Source organism: Castor canadensis, chromosome 4 (assembly GCF_047511655.1).
Source record: "Castor canadensis chromosome 4, mCasCan1.hap1v2, whole genome shotgun sequence".
Taxonomy (NCBI): Eukaryota; Metazoa; Chordata; class Mammalia; order Rodentia; family Castoridae; genus Castor; species Castor canadensis.
This window is the reverse complement of record NC_133389.1, coordinates 155,101,634-155,125,995: the sequence shown is the minus strand read 5'-3', so window position 1 is coordinate 155,125,995 and position 24,362 is coordinate 155,101,634. Positions and strand designations below refer to the sequence as shown.

General features: G+C 36.4%; 1 protein-coding gene across 9 annotated transcripts in view; it reads right to left on the bottom strand.

Moving 5' to 3' along the window:
• The window catches only part of Pard3b (par-3 family cell polarity regulator beta), a 977,771-nt gene that overhangs the window by 173,955 nt on the left and 779,454 nt on the right, over nt 1-24,362 (bottom strand). For all 9 annotated transcript variants that reach the window (XR_012447363.1, XM_074071526.1, XM_074071528.1 and 6 more), the window contains one exon: nt 18,089-18,199. Coding sequence is in view for 8 of the 9 variants with exons in the window: in XM_074071526.1 (XP_073927627.1) it covers nt 18,089-18,199 (111 nt within the window). In the remaining variant the exon portion in view is untranslated. The remainder of the gene's footprint in view (nt 1-18,088; nt 18,200-24,362) is intronic.

Below are 24,362 nucleotides of genomic sequence, written 5' to 3'. Positions count from 1 at the left end.
CTAGCTGCATATCAGTTTCACACCATTGTAATTCCCCAAAAAATTATAAATTGAGCCATTGTAAACTAGAGACCATCTAGATTAATGAAGTTCAGATAATATTAAATTGAAAAAATGCAAAATGTAAGTGAATTGCCTGGAATATCAAGCTTGCCTTTTCTAGGCAGCCTGGGTCCCTCATACCATAACAACATATGTGACAAAATAATTGACCTTTGGTCACCCTAGTTGACTTCTTTGGATTTTCAAAGTTATAACTAAGGTTTAGTTTGCTCTACATGTTTTTGATTATGGTTCTATATTGCCATATAGGCAATACTATAGACAAATGTTAGCACTGATCATCTGGAGAACTTAGATAATATATATTATGTTCCTGGATCTGACATGGGTGGGATAGTAATCCGCTTATCCAGAGAGGTATTTTGGAACAACTTTCCAGACAACAAAAATTACAGTTTATAGTTAAACTATTTAAATAAACCATGTATTTGAAGAATAGATCTTTCAAAAATTATGATGTAAAGATATCTGTTTGACTCAGCTAACTGCTATTTTCTCAGAAAGTTTGCCCTCAACTTTTCAACTGCATCTGTCAACTTTAGAGAAACTATAATGGAAAATACCCTGATTGCTAGGAAAATCCCTTAGATTTGAAATAAAAATTTTCCCTGAGTCTTAAATTACTCTCTAGTTAGCAGCAAAAAATATCATGTATTATTGATGGGATTAAGAATTTAAAATTTTAAGTCTTTTTCAATTTGCTGCACAGTTGAGTTGTACTTTATAATTGAATTTAATGATTTCATTGCAAGTGTCTAGAAATAGTGGATGATAAAGAAGGTCTGTTCTATTGTCCCAGCTATAACACTATTTTTTATGGCTGCCTTTTCTGCAATCATATAGCATTTTTACACTCTATTACAGCATGCACTGTAGTTTAACTTTACTATAATTAGTTGTGAATCGGTCTCTCTCCTCTCTCTTAATCATGAACTTGTTGAAGGCTAGGACTAGGTTGTGTTTTACTAATCTTGCCATTTTCCCCCAAATGCCTAGCTTCTCAATTAATATTTGCTGAATTATTGAAGAGTTTAGGCCAAAAGTAATTAAAAAGTCACAAGTGAATCATAGCAGAAAATATCTATCCAAATCCTCTAAATAGAAAATTTCATATAATTTCAATTTAAGCTCAGATTCAAAGGCATGAGAGCATGCCTCAAGGAGAAATATCCAGGGACCTAATCTAGATTATGTTAGTTCCCCCAGGTGATCAAAAATACTGAAATTCTTCAAAATACAAATCTTTCTTACATACTTTTAGGACTGAAAATGTGATCCATTCAACTGAAATGGCTAAGTAAAAGGTGACCTTTCCCCTGACAAATGTGAAAAAGTTTAAAAGGAGGAAAAGGAAGGAAAAAAAAAGACATAAGAGAACAAGTAAATACAAGATGGTAAGAATTGATGATACTTTATCCAGGAGAACTGTCAAGTATAAAGAGATACTTGTAAACATTCAAATATGCACAAGGTAACTGGGACTCAACAAAGACCTCCACTGGGACCACTAGAAAAAGTTCACTTTTAGGGAATGTCTTATCTGCACGGGGCCTACGACTGCTACACACACAGAAGATTCAGAAATACTTCTGCATTACGTTAAACAGTAGAGGGACTGGATTGATCTTCTAAGAGAAGCTCCAGTATGTGGGTATCAGGCTGGGGACTATGAGGAAGACATGCATTCAACAAACCATGGTTTGGAATGTACCACCTTTTGCACACAAAGATGACATGCTTATTCTGTCCAGTGTTCTCTTGGCTAACCCTGAGAATAAGGGTTCAGTTATTTTCTTAGCTTGAAAGCCTTTGTCCAAAAAATATATTTTTAGATGTTCACCTGGGGTTGAAGGTATAGTTTTGGACTTCTTATAAGAATAAAAATTGTTTTGTGGGAAAGAAAACCTCTTCCTACTTAAAAAAATAATTTTGAGTCTTGAGCATCTATTATAGTGCTAGTCCCACGGTAGGTAGTGATTTTTTTTTAAATGTACCAATGGCTCATAAAGGGGTATGGTTTATAGAGAATTAACCTTATTAGTATGTTGTCTTAAATGTCTGAGCCAGCCAGCTGTATTCATTTTAGAAAATTAAGAAATCCATTTCTGTGACTGCTGCCCACCTGCAGGCCCAGGGCTACAGCAGCTTTTCAGGGATGGAGAATATGAGAGAAAGTGCTGCCTTCCCCACAGGTGTTTCAATCCCTGCTCTAACATCTTTCTTGACTTCTTTTCTATACCTCCCTCTTTCTCAGAGTACCTAATTCTCTTCATCAGTATCCTTTTATACAGTATGAAAACAGGTAATGTGTAATCACTCATTTAAACTTGAAAATGCTACTTTTCCAACCTATGAAGAAGTAGATATTAAAAGCTCCCTGGAGGACTTAGTGGTGTGGTAGCAGGCACAGTTAAGCTCCCGTGCTATTATCTATTTATATAAGTAACTCACACACAAAGACAAACACACAGCCATACTCATGGCCTCTGCATTAAAGATATTCCCACAAACAGGATGGTTTCAGACAGCTAAGCTCTCTTCATACCAGAATGATGCCTTCAGACACCACAAAATAATACAATAAAACCTAGGCATTTCTTAGCTAGTCTGTGCCTGAAACTGGTTCTCTTACTTCGTCAGATGAGAAAAATCCTTTCACATGTCATGTGATTAAAAGGAAATGTAAAAATGGATGTGTAAATGGAACCATAAACATGTCTATATAGTTTTGTATGTTTTCAAATGCTCTGGAAAAGTTAAAAAACTTACTACATATTTTAGTTTTAATTTGTGGTATTTGGAGATCTTCCTTCATTTTCCATCTTAATTGGCATCTTTTAGTAAAATGTGTTCTTCCTGCTTACAAACAAAATCTTTAAGTATATCTTTGACAACTTAAATTTCATGTTTGTTCACACACACTGTATTAGTTTGTGATTTCATAATTTTTAAAAAATTTTCTTTGAGCTTGAGCAGACTCAAGCGTATTTGAATAAGAGGGGTAATGTAGCAAGAAGTTATTTCAGATTAATCAATGGGAGCTGCATGACTATCTTCAGTAGAATATATTTATTTCTTCTGAATATTTTTCATTTGATGGTATGAATTGGTTGTTGACGACATTAGGCATCCACTTTTATTTTAAGGTGTGTGCACATTTAAAGCAGAGAATATTTTAGTATAACGTCTGTTTTCTTGGCATCAAAGTTTTGTGTGGTGGTGAGATGCAGAAATACACTTCCTCCAGAATTCACTGCCCACTCTGGGCAGTGCATTTTGTAAAATGATCTGGTTCCACTTAGCAATTGTTTCTGTCAGGTATTATGTGCCCATTCTTTGAAACTGGTGAGGTGAATCTACAAGTATTAGAGATAGTACTGATAAAACTAGAAAAATTATTTTGCCAACTTTTACTCTGCTTTGTAAAAAAACAAATCAGCAAATCAACATATAGGAATATATTCAATTTGGGTTTAACAATGTGAAAAGCAGCAAACTATAATATTGAGGCATTTTGGTTAAAACTCAGTATTTTTTCCAAGGTGGATTATTTAGTGGTCTGGTCACTGCGGATTTTTTTTTCAATATGCATTCACTTACATGACTGATACAAAATGCAGCTCTGAAATTTGAAAGTCCAACTAGTAAATTATCCTTTTTTGACTTTTTTACAACCACTATAACCAGATTAAAAACATATGAGTTACACCATACATTCTTACGACTCAGTGATTTTCTTCTTAAATGAAGACAACTCACTAAAATATTCTTTGATGGTCATTCAGCTAATATCTTACACCTTTTTGCAAAGCTGCATTATTTGATCTGAAAATATATTTAAGTGCCTAGAATATGAAACTTTTTTCTGGCTATCACAGCTTCTATTAGAGACTATAAAACATTTTAGGATTATTGAACAAATATCAATTATGTCTATGTATTCAGTGTCAATCTGAATTGGAAAAGTGCCATCTTTTACATCTTCACTAATAGAATTTTTAATTAGCTGTTGATTCTGTCAATAATAGAGTTCAGTATTATTTTAAAAGATGATTTGTCTAAGCAATTCCTCATGTACTCATCTGACTTTTTGTTTTACTTTTTGAAACTGGTGCTTGCTGTTATATTCAGGGTAATTTTTAAGCAGAGTATAATGTTTTAAAAAAATAAGCATGATTTTTCAGCAAGGTATTTTAATGCTTAGATACTGTTTCCCCACTGATCATTACAACTTTGTGAATTTTAAAATTATATAAGTAACATTCAAAATAGGATTATTTTATACTTTTAAGTTAACCAGGACTTTACTGTCTTCTCTCTATTGAGATGTAAGGAAATAAAACAAATAGAAATGCTAATCTATGCTTAAGAAAATCAGGATCTAGACGTATAGAAGCATGAAATTTCAGAAGAGTACATAAAAAGGAGTATTTTATAAGATAAAGGCTTTAATTCAATGGGAATGTAGAATTCTAATTATGGACTCAGAGTCTAGTAATAAGAGTAGAACTATGGTTATTACAAATGGCCATCACCATTTTTCATGAGCCTTCATTTACATTACAGTTTTTAATACTTGCCCTCTGAAATATCTACAACACGAATTCTGAATCAGTTTTACACACAACACTAAAATGATCCTCCTTTGACAGAGAATAAGTCAAGAACACTTTGTCTCTTCCACACAATCAAATTTAGCTTTCCCTATAAAGGCAATATTTAATATATTGTAAGAACTTTTGTGAATGTCACAATGTAGCCCTAGCACAACAATAAAAAATAAAGGCAAATCTTTCATTTTAAGTGGTTGAAATAGGGCTAAAGATGTGGTCCAAGTGGTAGAGCGCTTGCCTAACATGGGTGAAACTTTAGGTTGACTCCCCAGTACTGTAAATAAATAAAATAAAATAAGATAAAAAGTTGAAATGAATGTTCCTTAACAATAATTTTACCTGGTTAAATTTAACCCAATGGAAGATGATGAGGGCAAGAGCCCAACCTAAAATAAAACAAAAACAAAAACAAAACACAACCCACCTCTCTGGGCCCATAGCACTTTCATTCATTTGTGAAGTGGATGAATTTCATTCAGTTTAAGGTCTTGATTCTGAGGATCTGGTTCATTGAGAGGAAAATAGGTATACTGGCCACTGAGTTTCACTGATCAATATTTATTAGACTATTGCCACTTATAAATGCCTTTCTTTCTCCTTCCTTCCTTCCTTTTTTCTTCCCTTCCTCTCTCTCTCCCTCTACCTCTCCCCCTTCTTCCCTCTCTCCCTCCCTCCCTCTCTCTTTCTCTTTCCTTTCCTTCTGTTGGTACTAGGGTTTGAACTAGGGCCTCACACTTGTGACAATGCCTCCAGCCAATGTTTCTCTAGTTATTTTTGAGACAGGGCGTTGGTTTATGTCTGTGCTGACCCAGACATAGTGATCTTCCTATTTATGTTTCCCACCGAAGCTGCAATGACAGGCACTGACCATCATGCCTTTTTTTCTGTGGAGATAGGGTCTCAGGAACTTTTTGCCTGGGGTTGGCCTCAAACTGTGATCCTCCTGATCTCAGCCTCCCAAGTAGCTAGTATTACAGGCATGAGCCACCAGTGCCCACTGACTTTGTGTTTCTTGACAACATTTCATAGCCCAGAGGTAAGTCTTATTTCTCTAAATTTCATTGCTTTGTTGATCATTGATTTAGTCTATTCTGTCTCTTAGATCTGTTCTAGCAATTATTCACTTGAAAAATAAAATTAAAACTGGTATGGATTTATATGTGTTCATTTATTCATTCATTCATTCACCCACCCATTATTCAACAACTGCTTACTAAATACTTATTCTATGAAATGTAATGTGAGAGAAACAGAAAAACCGATTAGGATGTGGTCCTGACCCCAACGCAAATGCAATCTAGTAAGGGAGAGGAGGCATACTTGTAATTACAAGCATCTACAATTCACTGCAGAAAAATAGCCACAATGATGAGAACAATGTGTGGCTACTAAGTGCAAAGAAGCAGTTCTGGGTACTTTAAGTATTTCATCCTACATAGATTCCATAGGAGTTCTGATCGCTAGACACTACTTCTCTTTTCCTTTTTCTGAATGAGCAAGCTGAAGCATAGAGTTCCAGCAAAATATGCAGTCACCCCGTGAATGCAGGGAAGATCCAGGCTTGGAATTTGACATCATTTGATACTAATTCTCTCACGAATGAATACCATTTCTAAGAAAAATGATAAGTCCACCATTTATTGAACATCCCTCTGCCTGGTACTATTCCCAATGCTTCATTTCAGTCTCATTTAAACTTCACAAGATTAAGTACCCAGTTTTTTTTTTTTTTTGTGGGTTTTTTTTTTCATTTTTCTTTTATTATTCATATGTGCATACAGGGCTTGGTTCATTTCTCCCCCCTGCCCCCACTCCCTCCCTTACCACCCACTCCGCCCCCTCCCTCTCTCCCCCCTCAATACCCAGCAGAAACTATTTTGCCCTTATTTCTAATTTTGTTGTAGAGAGAGTATAAGCAATAATAGGAAGGAACAAGGGATTTTGCAGGTTGAGATAAGGATAGCTATACAGGGCATTGACTCACATTGATTTCCTGTGCGTGGGTGTTACCTTCTAGGTTAATTCTTTTTGATCTCACCTTTTCTCTAGTTCCTGTTTCCCTTTTCCTATTGGCCTCAGTTGCTTTAAGGTATCTGCTTTAGTTTCTCTGCGTTAAGGGCAACAAATGCTAGCTAGTTTTTTAGGTGTCTTACCTATCCTCACCCCTCCCTTGTGTGCTCTCGCTTTTATCATGTGCTCATAGTCCAATCCCCTTGTTGTGTTTGCCCTTGATCTAATGTCCACATATGAGGGAGAACATACAATTTTTGGTTTTTTGAGCCAGGCTAACCTCACTCAGAATGATGTTCTCCAATTCCATCCATTTACCAGCGAATGATAACATTTCGTTCTTCTTCATGGCTGCATAAAATTCCATGGGTATAAATACCACATTTTCTTAATCCATTCGTCAGTGCTGGGGCATCTTGGCTGTTTCCATAACTTGGCTATTGTGAATAGTGCCGCAATAAACATGGGTGTGCAGGTGCCTCTAGAGTAACCTGTGTCACAGTCTTTTGGGTATATCCCCAAGAGTGGTATTGCTGGATCAAATGGTAGATCGATGTCCAGCTTTTTAAGTAGCCTCCAAATTTTTTTCCAGAGTGGTTGAAGTACCCAGTTTTTAGTTAAAGAAACCAAAGATGAGCACAATTAAGTACACTGGCCAAGGGTATTTAAGGGAAGAATTTTGTTTGGGAAGTTTTCTTCTTTTTTTTGACTGTATTGCAGTTTGAACTCAGGACACTGCACTTGAGACACACCCCTAGCCCAAGAGAACGTATTTGAGTGAAGTATGATTTCACTGAATTTCCATTAATATGGACAACTTAGGCAGTAGGAGGGCATTCCAGATAGGGGAAATGGTATTAGGAATGGTACAGAGATAGGAAGATGCTATGGGAAACTCAGAAAGGGTTGACATTCCAGCTAGCTGAGCAAATGGATCATATTGTCCAAGGGTGGAAAATACGATTCAAGAGTAAGGATGTAGTTAGATGCATTAGGCCAAGGTGTCTGAACTGTTTTGATAGACAGTAAGGAATCACTGAAAGTTTTAGAGAGAAATGACTTTGATGAAAGCCATTACAGGGTGAGCATATCTAATCTAAAAATTCAAAGTGCTTGGAAATCCAAAACTTTTGAATGCTCACAGATGTTCAGAAGGTTTTGGATTTCAAACCATTTCAGATTTTCAGAATGCTCCAGCCATAGAGTGTATACAAATATTCCAAAATCTGAAACACTTCTGGGCCCAAACATTTCGGGTAAGGGATAGTCAACTATATTAGTGATACACTCACCACCTGTCATATTTAACAATCTTTGCTTCAAGATTTCATGAATCATGATTTCAAAAATGACTATGTAGTTGTTAATACTTAAAGATTTTGTCTAAATAGGCCATTTTTTTTTTTTACTATTGTTAAAGGGTAGAGAGGGGAGTTAGTGACCTCTTAGTGAAGCACTTCTATGTCACAGCCCAAATCACTTCCACCTCTTTACTTCTCAATCCTGAAGTCAAACAAAGGGCACACAACAGAAAGGGGCAGGACTTTGAGCCTGGGAAAGGGGTCAGGTGTTTTGTACACTAGTCTGAAGACATTAATCTGAAGTCATTTCAAGTGTACTGTATTAAGTATTTAAGTTATGAAGTAATTAAACTCTAGGGCAAAGACAGGTGGGTGGGAGAGAATAGATTCTATTTCCACCAAAAACTAGTCTTTGAAAATGTTAGCAGACCGGAGGTACCTCCGCCTTTCAATGACATACAACAGAAATACAAATGTGAGGGTTTAGTGAACTTAAAGACTGTGGTTACAAGTGTTTTCTGCAGTCACACACCCTGTGGATTTGGAGGAGCTGGCAGTAGCCCACATCATGTGTCCTTTCTCCCTGAATTTGTTTCCACAGCTGCCAAGCACTGGCTGTAGCCAGCTCTCCCTTGCTACTGTGCTGCCAGCTCATGCCAAGCTCACTGTGCTTGAGGAGCAACTTCTAACCGGTGATCAATAAGAAATGAGGAGAAGCGTCTCGAATGGAAGTATCTGGCACCACTCCCAGCTAGGCAAAGTCTACACTCAAGTTGGCCTTCTTCTTCAGAACAGGATCCAATGTAGCAGCTTTCACAGATGGTATGCCTCAGAGCATTCCAGGCTCCCAAGGGCTACTAGTGGATGATCAGGGCACTAAAAATCCCCAAAGAAGATCAAGAAATAATACTGAGCACCTAGAGTGAACCAGGTGTTTACTTTATAAATGCTACTTTTCATTTTCCTAATAATCTGAAAGACAGCTTCTCATTTAACAGATGAAAACATTGAGGCTTGAAGCAGTAAGCTAGTACAACAGTGTGTTCATGCAGTCAGGTCTTTAACCCACATTTGACCCACTCTTGGGTCTTATAATTTTTCCATTTGGCCACATGGTTCCCCTGGGCCTTACCTAGTCAGTTGGTTCCAAAAATGGTTATAAATGACAATTGCTAGAGAAATGGTTTCAAACTATACATCCTCAGGTTCAGCTACCTCTAGCTATTTATCTAATGTAGGGGTTTTCAACCTTGGCACAACTGACATCTTGAGCCAGGTAATTTTTTGTCGAAGGGGGCTGTCCCTGTGCGTTATAAGATGTTGAGAACCATCTCTACTTTCTGGCTACTAGATTCCAGCAACACCTCTACATAGTGTGACAACTAAAAGTGTCCTCAGATATTGTTCAATGCCCCCAGGTAGGGAAATAACCCCAAACTGAGATTCAATGGAACTAAAAAGCTGCTCAGGAAATGTGAAAAATATCATAAGTTTGGTGTTTATAAACCAGGCATAGGTTAGGATTTCTATATAAAGGATGGAGGGATTGAGGGGAAGTAAATTCCAGAAGACAATAGTTTGAGTATTCTTTAACTAGTGGAGTTTGCCAATCTATGAGAACAATAACAATAATCCTGACTTGTGGAGTAGATATGTTGTCATGGAAGCTTTCCAAAGCAGGATATAATATAACATATGTCCAAATAAGAAAAGAGATGAGATAAAATTCTAGAAAATATTGTTCGATTTATGTAAGTTTGAAATGTATGCATTTTCAGAGCACTTTTAGCAAATAAAATTTATTATCACATTTTCCAGTCCTGAAGTAGTCTACAGTAAATATTCTGGATTCACTTGACTTTTATCACTAAACTTTTTTTTTCATCTAAAAAACTCAGCAGCTAAAAAGAATTTTATACAAACAAAATACATAATTTATTATTACCACTTCATTTCATGGCAATAGAGATTATAAAAATCTATCCTCAAAACCAATTCATATAAAGTTGTGAAAACAAGAAATAAAATGAGAACCCTCGTTCTTAAATTCTAATCACCAAGTGGCTTTCTACCCAATTATAGGTCCCCTAAGCTTTCAGAAAAATGCTCTTCTCAAATTCTGTCTCTGTTAAGAAAACTTTCATCAAATTGAATTTGTATCTAATAATATCTAACAATTACCAAAATTTGTTGATTATATTGAGTATTTATTTAATGTGTGTATATTAGAACCAAATATCCTAGATGACTAATTGTTTTTTAGAATTTCTTCCCCAATTTTTATCAGCTGAGATACTCTAACCATTTCTGCAGAATCACTTAGGTAGTTTTAGTATAATTTCTCTTCTGAATGTACTTCAACAGCACTATAGTTGCATATGGTAATGTAATATGTTACTCCAGGGTATATGAATACAAGGTATTCTTTTAAGACAATGTTAAAGAGCTATTCCACTTTACAGAAGTTTGCCTAAATGACTATTGGAAAGCATGCCAGTCCACAGTGATTCATTTTATGTATTAATCCAGTTCAGCTGACAAGTAGTTGCTAATACAGCACTTCTAACATTGATTCAAATTCCATAAAAGGATTTTGGCTCATAAAAAATGCTGGCATTGCATAAGGATGTAGGTGTTTGCTTTTCTTGTCTATAGGAGTATAGTAAGGTGCCAAGTTTTGTTGGTGACCACAAGCATTTCTGAGAAGATCAGTGCTAAAACAATTAAATAAAAGTACAGATATTAAAGCCACCTGCAGTCTTCCTAGGTCTCATGCATTACTCCCCTAATTTAGAGGAAAATACTGAAAAATGCTGCTGACTAAAGGACGACAGGAAAGAATGACCACCACATAATTGTTTTTCTCTCCCTCTGTCTCCTCTCTGTTTTTAATTCTCATTCTAAAAAAAGAGGCCATCCCTACCTTAACACAAGCATCAATAGTAATCACTGAGATACAGCAAATATCTTCCCATTCATGAGATGGTTAGCACTGTGAAAAGCAGAAATCTGATAGCTTCTTTCCGTCAGCATAAAATGAGAACATGACCTTGTCTGAAAAACATCGCCTAGTAATATTTTTCATAACTTCCATGCAATGATGATCTAATAAGAATCTAAAAGTAATTAACTGGGTCTCTTTTAGCCAACCAAAGCTCTATTCAAATACACATTTTTATCAGGATTCTAAGGGAGCCATAAATTGGGGCATTTTGAAAAACTGGGATCTAATCCAGTCCATGATCTGATCAGGGTTCAGTGGTAATAATAAATTGGGACTATTAAAACTGGGAATCATTCCAACATTTTATTTTGAGCAAACCACAGGACCCAGCAAATTCTACTGCAAAAGACAGGGATACTCAGTGACGAGTAAAACCATGCTGAATTAATCATTTGTATGTAATCATGCCAAAACATGGGTGTTTTCAACAGTTTAAATAGTGCCAAAGTTTAAGTTCGGTAAATAATTAATTATCAAGAGTCACTTGGCAAATTAAAGAAATCAACCTTCTGGCTTCTTTAACAAAATATGCACTCTTTTTAGGGGGGGTGAACGTGACAACCGTTACACTACGGGAAGCCGTGCTTGCACTCTTTTTAGGATGCAACAATGACAAAATCCTACCAATTCATTCATTGCTTTTTGTATTTAAGAGTGTAATGTATATGCAGGTTACAACAAAAATATTAATTCAGTCTGTAATACTTTCCTTTTCCTTCTTAGACTATACTAAACATGTTCATGTTTCAATATGAACAAATGTTGGATAAACTCTAGTCTTATTCTGGTTTTCATTTCAATTTCCAGTAACATAAAAGTCCTCATAATTAAATAAAATGCTGAGAGGTTGGGAATAGATTTTCACCCACTTGAATTCTCAAACTATAAATGGTTTCTGAATGTTTTTATATCTCTAAGATGCATTTTGTTTATGTGGGGAACTCGCAGCTGCATAATTAAATCTTGGTTTGCCAAATATCAAAAACACATGTATTGATTTAAACTAAGGGAACAGGCCACAAGCAGCTCAACTGATAAGGCAAGGGAGAAGCCTCTGCCGTTCTTGGAAGGCTTCCCAAAAGGAAAGAAAACTAAGATCCTTGAATTCAGACACCGAAACCGATTAACTTTCCCAAACCTCAGCTTTACTCTCACTTAGGCATTCTGTTCAGGCTTGTTGTTGAAAACAAGAGCCATATGTTTTCATACTTCTCAATGTTGAAGCTGGAGACATTGGCTCTTCCTCTATCCCCTATTTCTTCATTTATCCTGCTAAGTTTCTAATAAGATTTACAATGTTTAATTAATGCAACAAGTGATCTCCCCTCAAAGTAAACTCGGACATAGTGTAAGAAATAAATCTTGGAGTATATAACACATATGTTATTAATCTTTTTTTCAATTTCAGTAAGGGATTTCACTTAGTGAATTTTGATTTCTTACTTAGTAATATGGAAGACAGGCTTTGTTGACAATAGAGATATTTTTCTCAGTACAATGATCCTGAATAAACAGGGAGTGGTATGGTGTTGGGGGAGGCATATTTTGAGATGGTGTTAAGAATGTAAGTACTCAGGTACTTTACAGAACTAAGGATATCATCAATTCCATACTTTATAGAAGGTTACAAACTCAGTTAGGTCTTAGAGTTAAACAACCAAAGAAAAGATTACTGACAAGTTAAGACAATGTCTTGCTGTCAGTTCATATTAATTTACATAATCTGTGGAAAATGCTAATTTAATTTAGCTTGATAAAAGAGTCTAGGAGAAATAATCTTTGAATATAATATTGAGTTCATCCTTCTAGCAATGGAAAAAGGTCTTCGAAACTAATGTCTTATTATGGCCAATCTCACTGTAGCATGAACAAAAATGATGAGTTTATTTAATGCAGGGCTTCATTTCCATGGACCACTTGACTTGTGTCAGGAGGGGACACATCATAAATGCAGGAAATCAAATAGGAGATGAGAAAATCCTACCACATAATCTTGAGCAACAAACTTCGCCTTATATACTCAGATAAGAATGGTATATACATTACCATGAACCAATGCTGTGGCAAGGTCAAGAAAGGTTGCCCTAGAAAAACCAAAGTAAATGATTTTTTATTTAGTATTTCGGTATTTCTCAGACTCTAATATTCCAGAGATTACCTAAGGACAAATGTACCATTAATGATTCTCACAAATATTTTAGATGGTATATGGCTTTATGTGTTTAATTGCATAACTAGTATTTTATTTATTTGAATATGCATACATATAATTAAGACATGGAAGGAAATGTGTCAGGGACTGAAGTCTGTGAAATTCTAGTATTTACCTGATGAACTAATCCTTTCTAAATCTAGTCATTGGCTTCTTATTAGATATTTCCAGTGTCAACAAATTCACCGCTTCATAACGCATTCTAATATTTAGGATGCTTTCTATTAAGCTGAGGCCTTCCTCTCTTAAAATAGTACCTTCAAGTAAATAAACAAATGAATGGGTGAGTAACCAAATAGAGAGATAGACTAATAAAGTAAAATAGGACAAAAAGAATGTTGTGAAAGAAATCTAATCCCTCTTCTATGCAGCACTTCTTCAAACATGTGAAATCAGGTAAGTCTTGACTCTGTGTTCCCAGGTTCTTCAGTGTTTTTCATAAGACATGGATTTAGTGCCCCCATTCTTCAAGTGAGAGAGAGGCATAGGATATTCCAGATGTGATCTGAGCAGTGTAAAATAGAGATTATTGTTTCTTCATTTTGTGCATGAACTTCCAGTAATACAGCCTAGGACTGGATTAACTTTTTGGCAGGCATTTCCTCATGTTGACTCATGCTAAACATAACCTCAACTAAAACCATCAGGCAAATTTTTCATATATTTGGTATTAAGTCAAACCTTCCACATCCTGTGTTTGTACAGTTCATTTTTGGACCTAAGCATGAGACTTTACATTTATTCCTATTAACTTTTTTATGTTTGATTTGCTCCATTGTTCCAGATGCTTCTGTCATCATACATGTTATCCACCCTTGCAATGTCTTGGCACTCGTGATCTGATCAGGAGGTCACCATCACTAATGTCAATACTCAGCAGGCCAGGGTTAAAAGCAAATTTTGAAGAAAAACTTTACTCTTGCAAGCTTATGTTAATGGAATGCTCATCAGTAATATTTGGGTACAATTATTCCCAATAATAATCCTTCCAGGGTTATGTCATCTGGAATGCTATATATTTCTCTGCATTGGACACAGATGTCATAAGATGGTGCAATTTTGATGTCCAGCAGAATTCCCTTACACTTTGTGAAGTTCAGAGGTTAGAACAGGGGTGTTCAAGTCTGTCAACATCATTTTGGGTTGGATAATTCATTTTTTGAGCAGTGGCTGTCTTGTGCATTGCTCCATGCTTAGGGTCTCAGTACAAAACAGTAGAAAATCCCTCCCATCTGTCCCCATGGAGTTAATAACAATCAAAAATGTCTCCAGACATAGCCAAATATCCCTTGGGAAGCAAAACTTCTGCTGTACAGAATCACCATTCTAGCAACCCCGCCCACCTGTTATGGCTTTTCTTAACCTTTTCATAGGTATAGCTGTGAATGAACTATACATTTATAGTACCCAACCCATTTTATAACAGGAATTGATTATGTTGATAAATTAGAAAAACAATGGGACAAATGAAGAGGGATAATATAATCCTGAAGCTTAGATTAACTCTAAGGTAAAAATACTTAATGGGAAATTGAACCTTCAATAGGGATTGTATGATGTAAGCAGTAATCTACAAAGACTATTGTATCTGAAGCTTATCAAAGCATTTTTTGGAACAATAAAAAATGTAGAAAGACTAGTTGACAATGGAAAGCAAACAATTTATTGTATGTTCATCTCACAGAATATGAGGCAGTGATCAAAATAACATATTTTAAAAACATTAATAACATGGAGAAATAGTTGTAATATAATGTTATAAAAGCAAGATTACATGTATATATATATGGATATCATGTTTTCAATATTGATATGTGAATATCCATATATCCTATATATATATAGATATCAAGTCTTTAAAGAATATATATGCATAGAAAAAAGATGAATATATTAATAATGGTTCTGTGATTAGGATGAAATTAATTTTGGCTTTAATAATATTTATATTTTTTATGTTTCCAAATTTTCCCTAGTGAACTTATATACCTTTATAGGTTTTGTAGCAGGGGATAAGGGTTATGGGGAAAGTGTCTTATATTGGGTTAGGTGAGAGAGCACTGGCCAGGGTTATCACTTATTTACCAAAGAGTGTGTCTATCAGGTAGGATGTTGCAGGGAGGGCACATGAAGAAAAATCCCAATATTTGTTGACTGGGTCTTCTTAGGAATAAAAGATCTGTGCATTATTTTTCATAAAATAAGAACAGTTTAATGTTCCAGCCCCTCCAAGTCAGTGGTTTTCAGACTTTAGAGTGTTGAACACCTTCCATTTATATATTAAACACAGGTCCCTGGGCTCTAACTCCCAAGTACTAATTCTGCAAGTCTTGTATGGAGTTCAAGACTCTCCCTTTCTAACAGGCTCCTCTATAGATTCATTCTGACACAGGTGGCCCACAGACCATATTTTGAGAAACAGTGCTATTAGAAACCACATGGTTTGATTTGGATTTTTTCTGCCTCTATTTTTGAAAATTTCTTCTTGGTCATGCACTTAAAAGAGTTCGTATAAACCTTCAGTAGTATGTTGGTAAACTAGATCTTTGAACAACAACAAAAAATCCAATGTATTGCATTTGCCAGTTTTCATGTTGTGAATATTACCACCATGGCCCATTTTGAGTCAACCAATGGTTTAAGAAGCAGCTCACAAAATTCTTGGAAGTTTAACAATTGACTCTTATAAGCTGGTACAAGTTTGTTCCAGTACTGTACAGCATATACTTTATTTAAGGGCTTTAAATTGTCTGAAAAAGGGATATTTTAATGAAAAACCATTATTTTACCTATGACAGGATGGAACAAGAAAGCAATAAGATAAACTTGAATCATGTCAAGGAAACAAATTTCAAATGTGTTAGGGCATAAAAGGACATTAATAGCTATTTCCTATTTTACTCTATTTTTTCCTTGGCTTTACCACGAAGAGCAATACGCTTGCTGAGTTCTTTGAGAGCTGTGAATCGGTTTCCTATGGATGATGGAGATTCAAGGAACAGGACTCCAGGGTTGGGAGCAATGCCAAATGTTCAGCCTCTACCTCCACCCTTCATGGACCTCAGCCCCGAGCTGTTGAAATGCCTTGGTCATTAATTCTATAGCACCCAACCATAAAATCAACTGCTTTGACTTCTTCCCATAGCACACAATTGAGACAATGTTGTCTCTAGGAAACCCATATAAGATGTGTTTTATGTGTTCTTGTGTGGGAACTGGCCTAAGTAGAGGCTAACAGTACAGTTTTTCAATATTTTGATCAGACACATTTTAAGAAAATTGGACCTGAAGTTTATATAGTCAGCTATGGTAAATTTATAGTCCTGCTTTTAAGAACAAAAATCCCTCAGGCACCTGCTTCCTAAAGGCAAAACCAGAGAGGAAATGAACTCTTGCTTAAAGACAACTTACCTTATTTTGTGGGTTATCAATATTCTAGCTGGCACATAGTTCCCCAGCTACTAAGAGATAACCACCCCCCACCATCTCAAGCAAGTACTGCAAAAATTGTCAAGTTTGCATTCTAGCAAATGGCTCAGTTTCCCAAAGATGAGGCATGGAAGGCAGAGTCTCAGCTAAGCGAAGTCAGGGAAGCAGCAAAGATCTATGAGGTAGGCTTACCACACAGATGCCTTTGCCAATATATGCATTAGAATCTGAGCCTAAATTACATTTTACATTATAGGATTACTGATTCTTGGGCTTTGGGTGGAGAATATCTTTCTTGTCTTTGGTGTAGCTCTGACAGGTGAATAGTCAGCAACAATGCAAAACACTTGATTTCCTTTTAACTGCTCCGGTGACCCTGGAACTGAGCTTATCACCCTTTCAAAAATGAGAAAAGACTAAATGGCAATTTTCCTCACTATTGATAAAGTCAGCCTTTTCAATGGGAATAGACTATAAGATAGAAGTTCAAAGGTTAACAGTAGATACACTGCTGTGAGCTTGGAAACACAATGAATAGATGTGATTTTCTTAGTCTACATACTAGAGCAACAAAACAAATACAGATCAGACTCTTTAAAAACCTGAAGAATGACTGTAACTAATAAGCAAGTGAAACATTAGAGAAATTTGACGTTCTATACCATGAAGCCAGAATGAAATGCTAAAAATTATATGCTTGTTCTGCCATCACCTCAATCTTTCTACAAGCTTTATTTAGTTGGAAAGGCAAAGAATTTTCAGGAGAAATATGAATATTCAATGACATGTTTCAAAATCAGACATTTACACATACACTTGGGATAAGTGCCAGAGTTAACATCAAAGACATGTGAAGGACCTCTTGTCCAAATGGGACATTATGCTCCTCAAATAGGAGAATTCAGTCCTTGCAAACTGTCATTATTTCAGTAAATGAAGCTGGCCCTTTAACAGATGGGCAACACAATTTTTGGCCTGCTTATAGCTTAATAAAAGACAGTGGCTTTTTAAAAATGAAGGACATGTACTTCTCAAATTACACTACCCAAAAGGATTTGGTAGAATAAAATTAAAAAGGCACACAACAGCCTGTCAAAAATGAGGAACAGGAGATAAGAACTTGATGGTTCCAAACATCAATATCAATATGGCCTTTGGATTAAAAGGAAAAAAAGGCCCTTGTTAAGCCATACGGGGAATGTGCACTGAGGCAGTCAAAGCTGAGAGTAGCATATTATGGATTCACAGATACTGATGTGGTAAAAACATGAAGTCAATTTCTTTTCAAAAATAAGATAAGAATTCCCTAGGAAAGCAGATCATTTTCCTGTCTGATGTCTTTCCTTTTGTAACAACCATTACACTTCTTAAAGTCTCTCCTACTGATTGCTGCACTAACCATATTAAACAGAGACCCCAGACTCAAACCAAAGAAGGGCTCAGCGTTTCTGCTCACCGTTCCCGCTCTTCTTTCATTTTCTCCATCTCTTCTTCTTCCAGGTTCCCTGGTTTCTGTGTACCTTTCTGCTCAGCCTTGCCACTCTTATCATCTTTTTTCTTTCCAAATCTAGATGGAGATGAAAGAGAAAGTTAACAATAATCATGTCATTTTGTGGTTAATTTGACGTATATGTGAGATGGACTCATTAAGCCACAATTCCTTATTCAAATAATACAAAATCAGTTGCATAAAATAGAAGTAAAATAAGATGATAAAAACAGAAAAATAATAGTTACTGAATTCTGCTTTTTCTCTCTCTTTTTCTTTCCTTCTTTTCACTCAGATATTTATTGTGCTCCTAGCAAAACATCATGCAATGAAAAGACAAATCAATTTGAACTATTAATTCAACATAGAGTTGAGTGAAAAACTTTATAATAATCATCAATATGTAGCTAAAAATCTATCAATTTTGTAAACAGGTCTCTGGATCTTGAGGGCTATGGTCATTTAAGGTTAAATTCCTGGAATTATATAATGACAGGTTGCAAGGGACCTTACTGAACACCTAATTCATTGCTTTCATTTTACCAGTGAAGAATCAAAAACCTCTGAGCCTTGGCCAAGACTTCCTACTGGCTTGGGCCAAAGCTGGGATTAGAACTGATAGCTCTAGTTCTGTGCTATTCTGTCCAGACCACTCTCTAATGTAGCCCCTTGCTTGTCAGGTCATTCCAGATTAGTATGTTCTGAGCACCTGGCATATCTGTAATTAAATGGGCACAATGGCAATATCATGCTTTACAAGAACATCGTGTTTCCTCAGCACATTTAGGAAAATGAAACCTGCATGCTTGATTAAATTATTTCTAGGATATATCCTTATGTGACAGGCATCTTTCCCAGTAGATGTTTTCTTCAGATGTAATTTCGTGGTCTTGGTATCAATAACGTGTAAAAAGAAAGAGAATGAATTGATGTTCCTCTAATCACTCAGTCATGCATATTCTTCAATTAAGGCAAAGATTCTTCTTAAATCTATGAAAATTCTATTTCTTTTTGTCTTTTTTTTTTTCAGGACTGGGGTTTGAACCTGGGCTTCATGCTTGCTAGGCAAGGGCTTTAGCACTTAAGCCATGCTTCCGGTCCTTTTTGCTCTGGTTACTGTGAAGTTAGGATCACACTTTTTTCCCATTTTAGTCTGCCCATGATGTTCCTGTTTTACTCTTCCCCTTACCAGTGGGATAATAGGCATGCACCACCACACCAGGCTATTGGTTAAGATAGAGTCTCATGAAGTTTTTGTCCTGGCTAATCTTAAACTGCAGTCCTCCCAATCTCAGCTTCCTAAGTAGTTAGGATTACCAGCACCCAGCCCTTTTTGTCTTATTAAATAGCAGCAAATTTTAACTATGGGCATGTGTGTGCATATGTATGTGTATAGCTCTAGTCTTATCTCTCAATCTGTCTGTCTGTCCATCTACCTACCTACTTATCTAAGTAACTTGGGGAGAGATTTTGAATTTGACATTTTCGGGCTGCCTTATTTCCCCACTCCCACCTTCTCCTGACACATACACAGGAAATTAGAATCTCCTCACATGAGAAGCTGACTTATAAATTATGGAGCAAGTCCTGGACTCTAACCAACCAGAATAATACAAGAATTACAGAATAAGCTACTGCTTCTGTCTTTTTGAGAAGTCAATAAAAATGGGCATACATTCTGTCTTTTTGGATCATGTTTCAATCCAAGCAGACGTTGGTAGTCAAGTGGCAACTCTGAGTATCATACCTGAAAGATGTCGTAGCTAATATTTATAATCCTGCAGTTATTACAGTGCAGATTTAATTTTGCTTTCTCTAAAAGCCTCTTCCACTCTTGACTCTTCTATTTCTCAATTTATAATTTCAATTAACAAGACCTCACTTGTGAACTTTCACTCTCCTCTACCTCTGTGGCCATTCTTTTGCTGTATTCAGTCTAGTCTTGGGAACTTGGTCAACAAATTATCAGTTTTTAACTCCACCACTTAGCTTAAGTCCCTAAATCTATTTTGCCTCCCTTTCTGAACCTATTATTTTATTATTAGTATTATTTTGGTGGTACTAGAGTTTGAACTCAAAGCTTTGCACTTGTTAGGCAGGCTCTTGGGCCATACTTCCAGCTCTTTTTGCTCTGGTTAATTGGGAGATGGAGGTATCACTTTTTGTCTGGGCTGGCCTAGACCGCTACCTCCTATTCACGTTTTCCACAGTAGTTGGAATGACAAGCACACGCCACCTTGCCCAGCTATTGGTTGAGATGGGGTCTCATGAGTTTTGCACAGGGTTGGCCTCAAGCTACAATCCTCTGGAGCTTAGCCTCCCAAATAGCTAGGAATATAGGTATGAGCCACCAGCACATGGCCTCTATTTATTATTATTATTGTTGACTAGATAACCTGACATCATGTATAGAAATAACTAAGGAACAGAGGATAAGTACAGACAAAAATATAAGAACATTAACTTTCAAATATAATTCAGATTTGCTGGTTATTCATTGTAGTGAGCTTTCTCATGAGCTCTGGTTCTCCCTGACCTAACTGGGGGTGACTGGAGATGCAGAAAGGACAAACAATAGAGGACAGACATGCATAAAGTTGGGGTCAGGTGTGCTGGGTGCTCAGATGGAGATGTACAACAGCCTTGTTGCTTCTTTTCTCTAATAATTCTTCTTTTACTTTGCTTCTTTCCTTCTCTATTCTTTAAGACCTTAGTTCTTTAAAACCTTGCTTCTTTTCTATTCTTTAAAGTCTCTTTCTTTAGACTCACACTGTCCCATGTCTTCTTTAGTTTTTCTTTAGCTTAGATTTTCTAAAGCCTATGTAAAAAGTTCTCAGTGCAGAAAGCTGCTCTGGTGGAGATGCAGCTGCCAATCAAAAATCCCCATCAATGCCCCCTCCTCTCCCCCAGTCTTCCTTCAGCAAGTGTTTTATGTCCAGTGGTAAACAAGGAGGTGGAACAATTCTTTGGTAGGGGCGGACACTGTAACAAGAAAAACCTGTGTTCCTGCTTCTCTGAATGTAAACAACGTAGGAAAAGCAGCTGAGCTGCATTTTGCCTCTTGCTTTCTTCTGTGGCTGGGGCCATGCCAAACTCAGCCTGTAGATCATTGAGCACAACTGTGCTTATGTTGAGTCCTCATAGGCTTCTCACAATCCACTTCCCACAACTTGTGACCTCTCTTTAACTTAAAAGTCAAGAGACAGCTAAATAATATTTCCATGTATACATTCTTTAGCTTTTCAGACCTATGCAGAAGAATGTTAAGAATCAACATTATCACTCTAAATGCATTCATTTGAGAATCATTATAATCTCCTACCCTACCACTTAAATAATTATTCTCTTAAATGTCACTTTAACTTAAAAGTCAAGAGACAGCTAAATAATATTTCCATGTATACATTCTTTAGCTTTTCAGACCTATGCAGAAGAATGTTAAGAATCAACATTATCACTCTAAATGCATTCATTTGAGAATCATTATAATCTCCTACCCTACCACTTAAATAATCATTCTCTTAAATGTCATTCAATATGATAATATTTGGATAAAAATTTCAAATTTGGGGGGAGTCCAAGTAGAAATAATACCTCAGAAATTTGATGAGGTCAAAAATGGTAGCAAAGCTGTAGATGTTGGGTTGCTTTCTCTCCATGTGCCATGTATTTTCTTCTAAACTTGGAGGTTATGGATTTTCTGAGATAAAAATAGTTTCGTTTTTGAAAGTTAAAACTAACCTACTTATAGTCTACCTTGATCTTTATTGCCACACCTCATAAATAATTTTATTCTTCTGACATCTGAAGCACTTCACATGTATTGTAGCTCAAGAATAGCTTACTGTGCTTCCACCACAGTGAAATATGTTCAATAAAGAAAGTGTTACTTTTAAATTCTACAAAGTATTTTCTTTTTATGAAGAACTGTCAATAAGTCAACCAATTCCACAAATTCTCTAAACATTTTGATTTAAAATTCATAATCTTTTATTAAATTTTTTAATAAAATGAACAGAAATAGCTGTAAATTTCACTTTATTAGACAGAATGGTTGCAAATTACCTGATTTTATAAAGTTTGGGTAGGTTTAAGAACAGAATTATAAAACAATAATCTTCAAAAAGATTCTTGCATTGTTAAAATGAGGAAATTGACTCCCAGGGAAGTTAAGTGGATTTTGTTTATGAACACACTGAATTTTTCTCCAGTTTTGAAGTCAGATGACTTAATCATCAGTGGGAGTGGTGGGAGGGGGTGGGCATCAGGAGTAAAGCTTCAGTAACTTTTAGAACCCTTTGTCTCCTTTCCATAGCAGCCCTTTGGAGGGCATTTCATAACCACCTTTACTTATCTGAGATACAGAAAGGAGAGTGGGGGAGGTTCATCCCATCATTTGCTACTTTTGTGAGAAGTGTCATGAGGACCCTGACTGGCTACAATCACTGCTTTCCATTCTAGAGTTTCAAATATCCCCTGCCTTCAAGGGCTCCCACTATCTGTTGCCTTAGAAATTTGAGAGTTGGCCATTCTGTGCTAGGTGCCTTAAAGAAATTGCTTATAGGTCAATCTTGCCTTATATAATAGATATTTTTCTGAAAAACTCTGTGCAAACATATGGTTTCAATCAATAAAATCTTATTTTACATGAACCTGGGTAGCCTGTTTAAAGAAACTTATGATGGATCTTTTTATAAAGTGGAAAAATCACCTTTCAACATTTTCTTTATGTAAATTCAGATTTTCATGAATTATAACTTTCCTTAAACACCTGCCCCTGTTCATTCCCATAGAAGTTATAGGAAAACAGCATAATGGAAAACTGCTCTCTTCTCCTCTCCTTTCCTCTCCCCTCCTCTTCTCTTTTTCCTCCCTCCCTCTCTTCTGTCTTTCTTCTTCATTTCATTCAATAAGTATTTCATAAAAATACTTATTAGGCATTTATTATGCATCAGATATTGTCAGAAGCACTTGATATAGGCTGATATTATGTTGAGATGCAAAACTATACACTGTCCTCATGGAATTCATATTTTTTTAATTTTTGTTTTTGCAGTACTGGGGTTTGAACCCAGGGCCTACATCTTGAGCCATCCCCCAGCCTTTTTTTGTGATGGGTTTTTTGAGATAGGGTCTTGTGAACTATTTGCCTGGGCTGGCTTCGAACCATGATCCTCCTGATCTTTGTCTCCTGAGTAGCTAGGATTACAGGCATGAGCCACCAGTGCCCAGCTGGAATTCATATTCTAACAGAGATGATAGTCACCAAACAAGCATAAATATATAATTGTGAATTGTGAAATATGCTAAGACGGGTGTTAGGAAAGACAATAAGAGGGAATTAAGAATCTGGAAGGCCTCAGTGAAGAAATGACATTAAGCTGAGAATACAAATTTGGGAGGTTTTAGATAAGCAGAGTGGGTAGAACGTCTGCATGAGGAAGCAGCACATGGAGAGGATATGAGATGAGGAAGGCTTGGTGCTTTCCAAGTGATGAAAGGCCAGGGTGGCTGAAGCCAGGACAGCAGAGGGACACTTGCACAGGATGTGGATGGGAAGCCACGGCCTGCAGGTCTGACAGAAATTGTGGTTTAGTGTAAGAGCCATGGTAGGTCACTTCTCAGCAATTTAGGACACAGAGAAACTATGTGAGAAAACTGGTAGATTTAAAGAGCTGGTAGAAGAGAAACAGAAGAGTAACCAAGACCTTTTGACAAAAGTGATAAAATGTGATAAGAATTTTTAAAATATTATCAGGCTGGGGATATGGTTCAGTGGGATAGCATTTACTTAAAAGATACACTGAGTGAAGTAAAAAGCATCAAGTAAAACAGCAAAATAAACAAACACATGAAGCTGATGGGGGATGATGGCAGGGTGTGGTGGAAGGTGAGGGTGGCTGGAGAAGTGGCCACTTAGGAGAGAGGAAGCTGAGATTCAAGACTGCTGAGTCGGTGGAGAGTTAGCAACAGTTCAACTGAAACATGATGACTTTAAGACGTCTTTGGGAAACCCAAGCAGATGGGCCCACACCCAGACCCAGGCCAAAGTCTGAGGACTATGACATCTTCAGGTTGGAAAGAAGAGAAAGGAGGACAAAAAAGTCAGAGAAAGAACGGCAAGAGAGACAGGAAGAAAATCAGGAGAGTATGCTTGCAAAAGAAAAAACTGTTGAGAAGTCCAATGAAGTAGACTGCAGCAGAGTCACTGGATTTGGCACCTAAAGCCACACACAGCCTT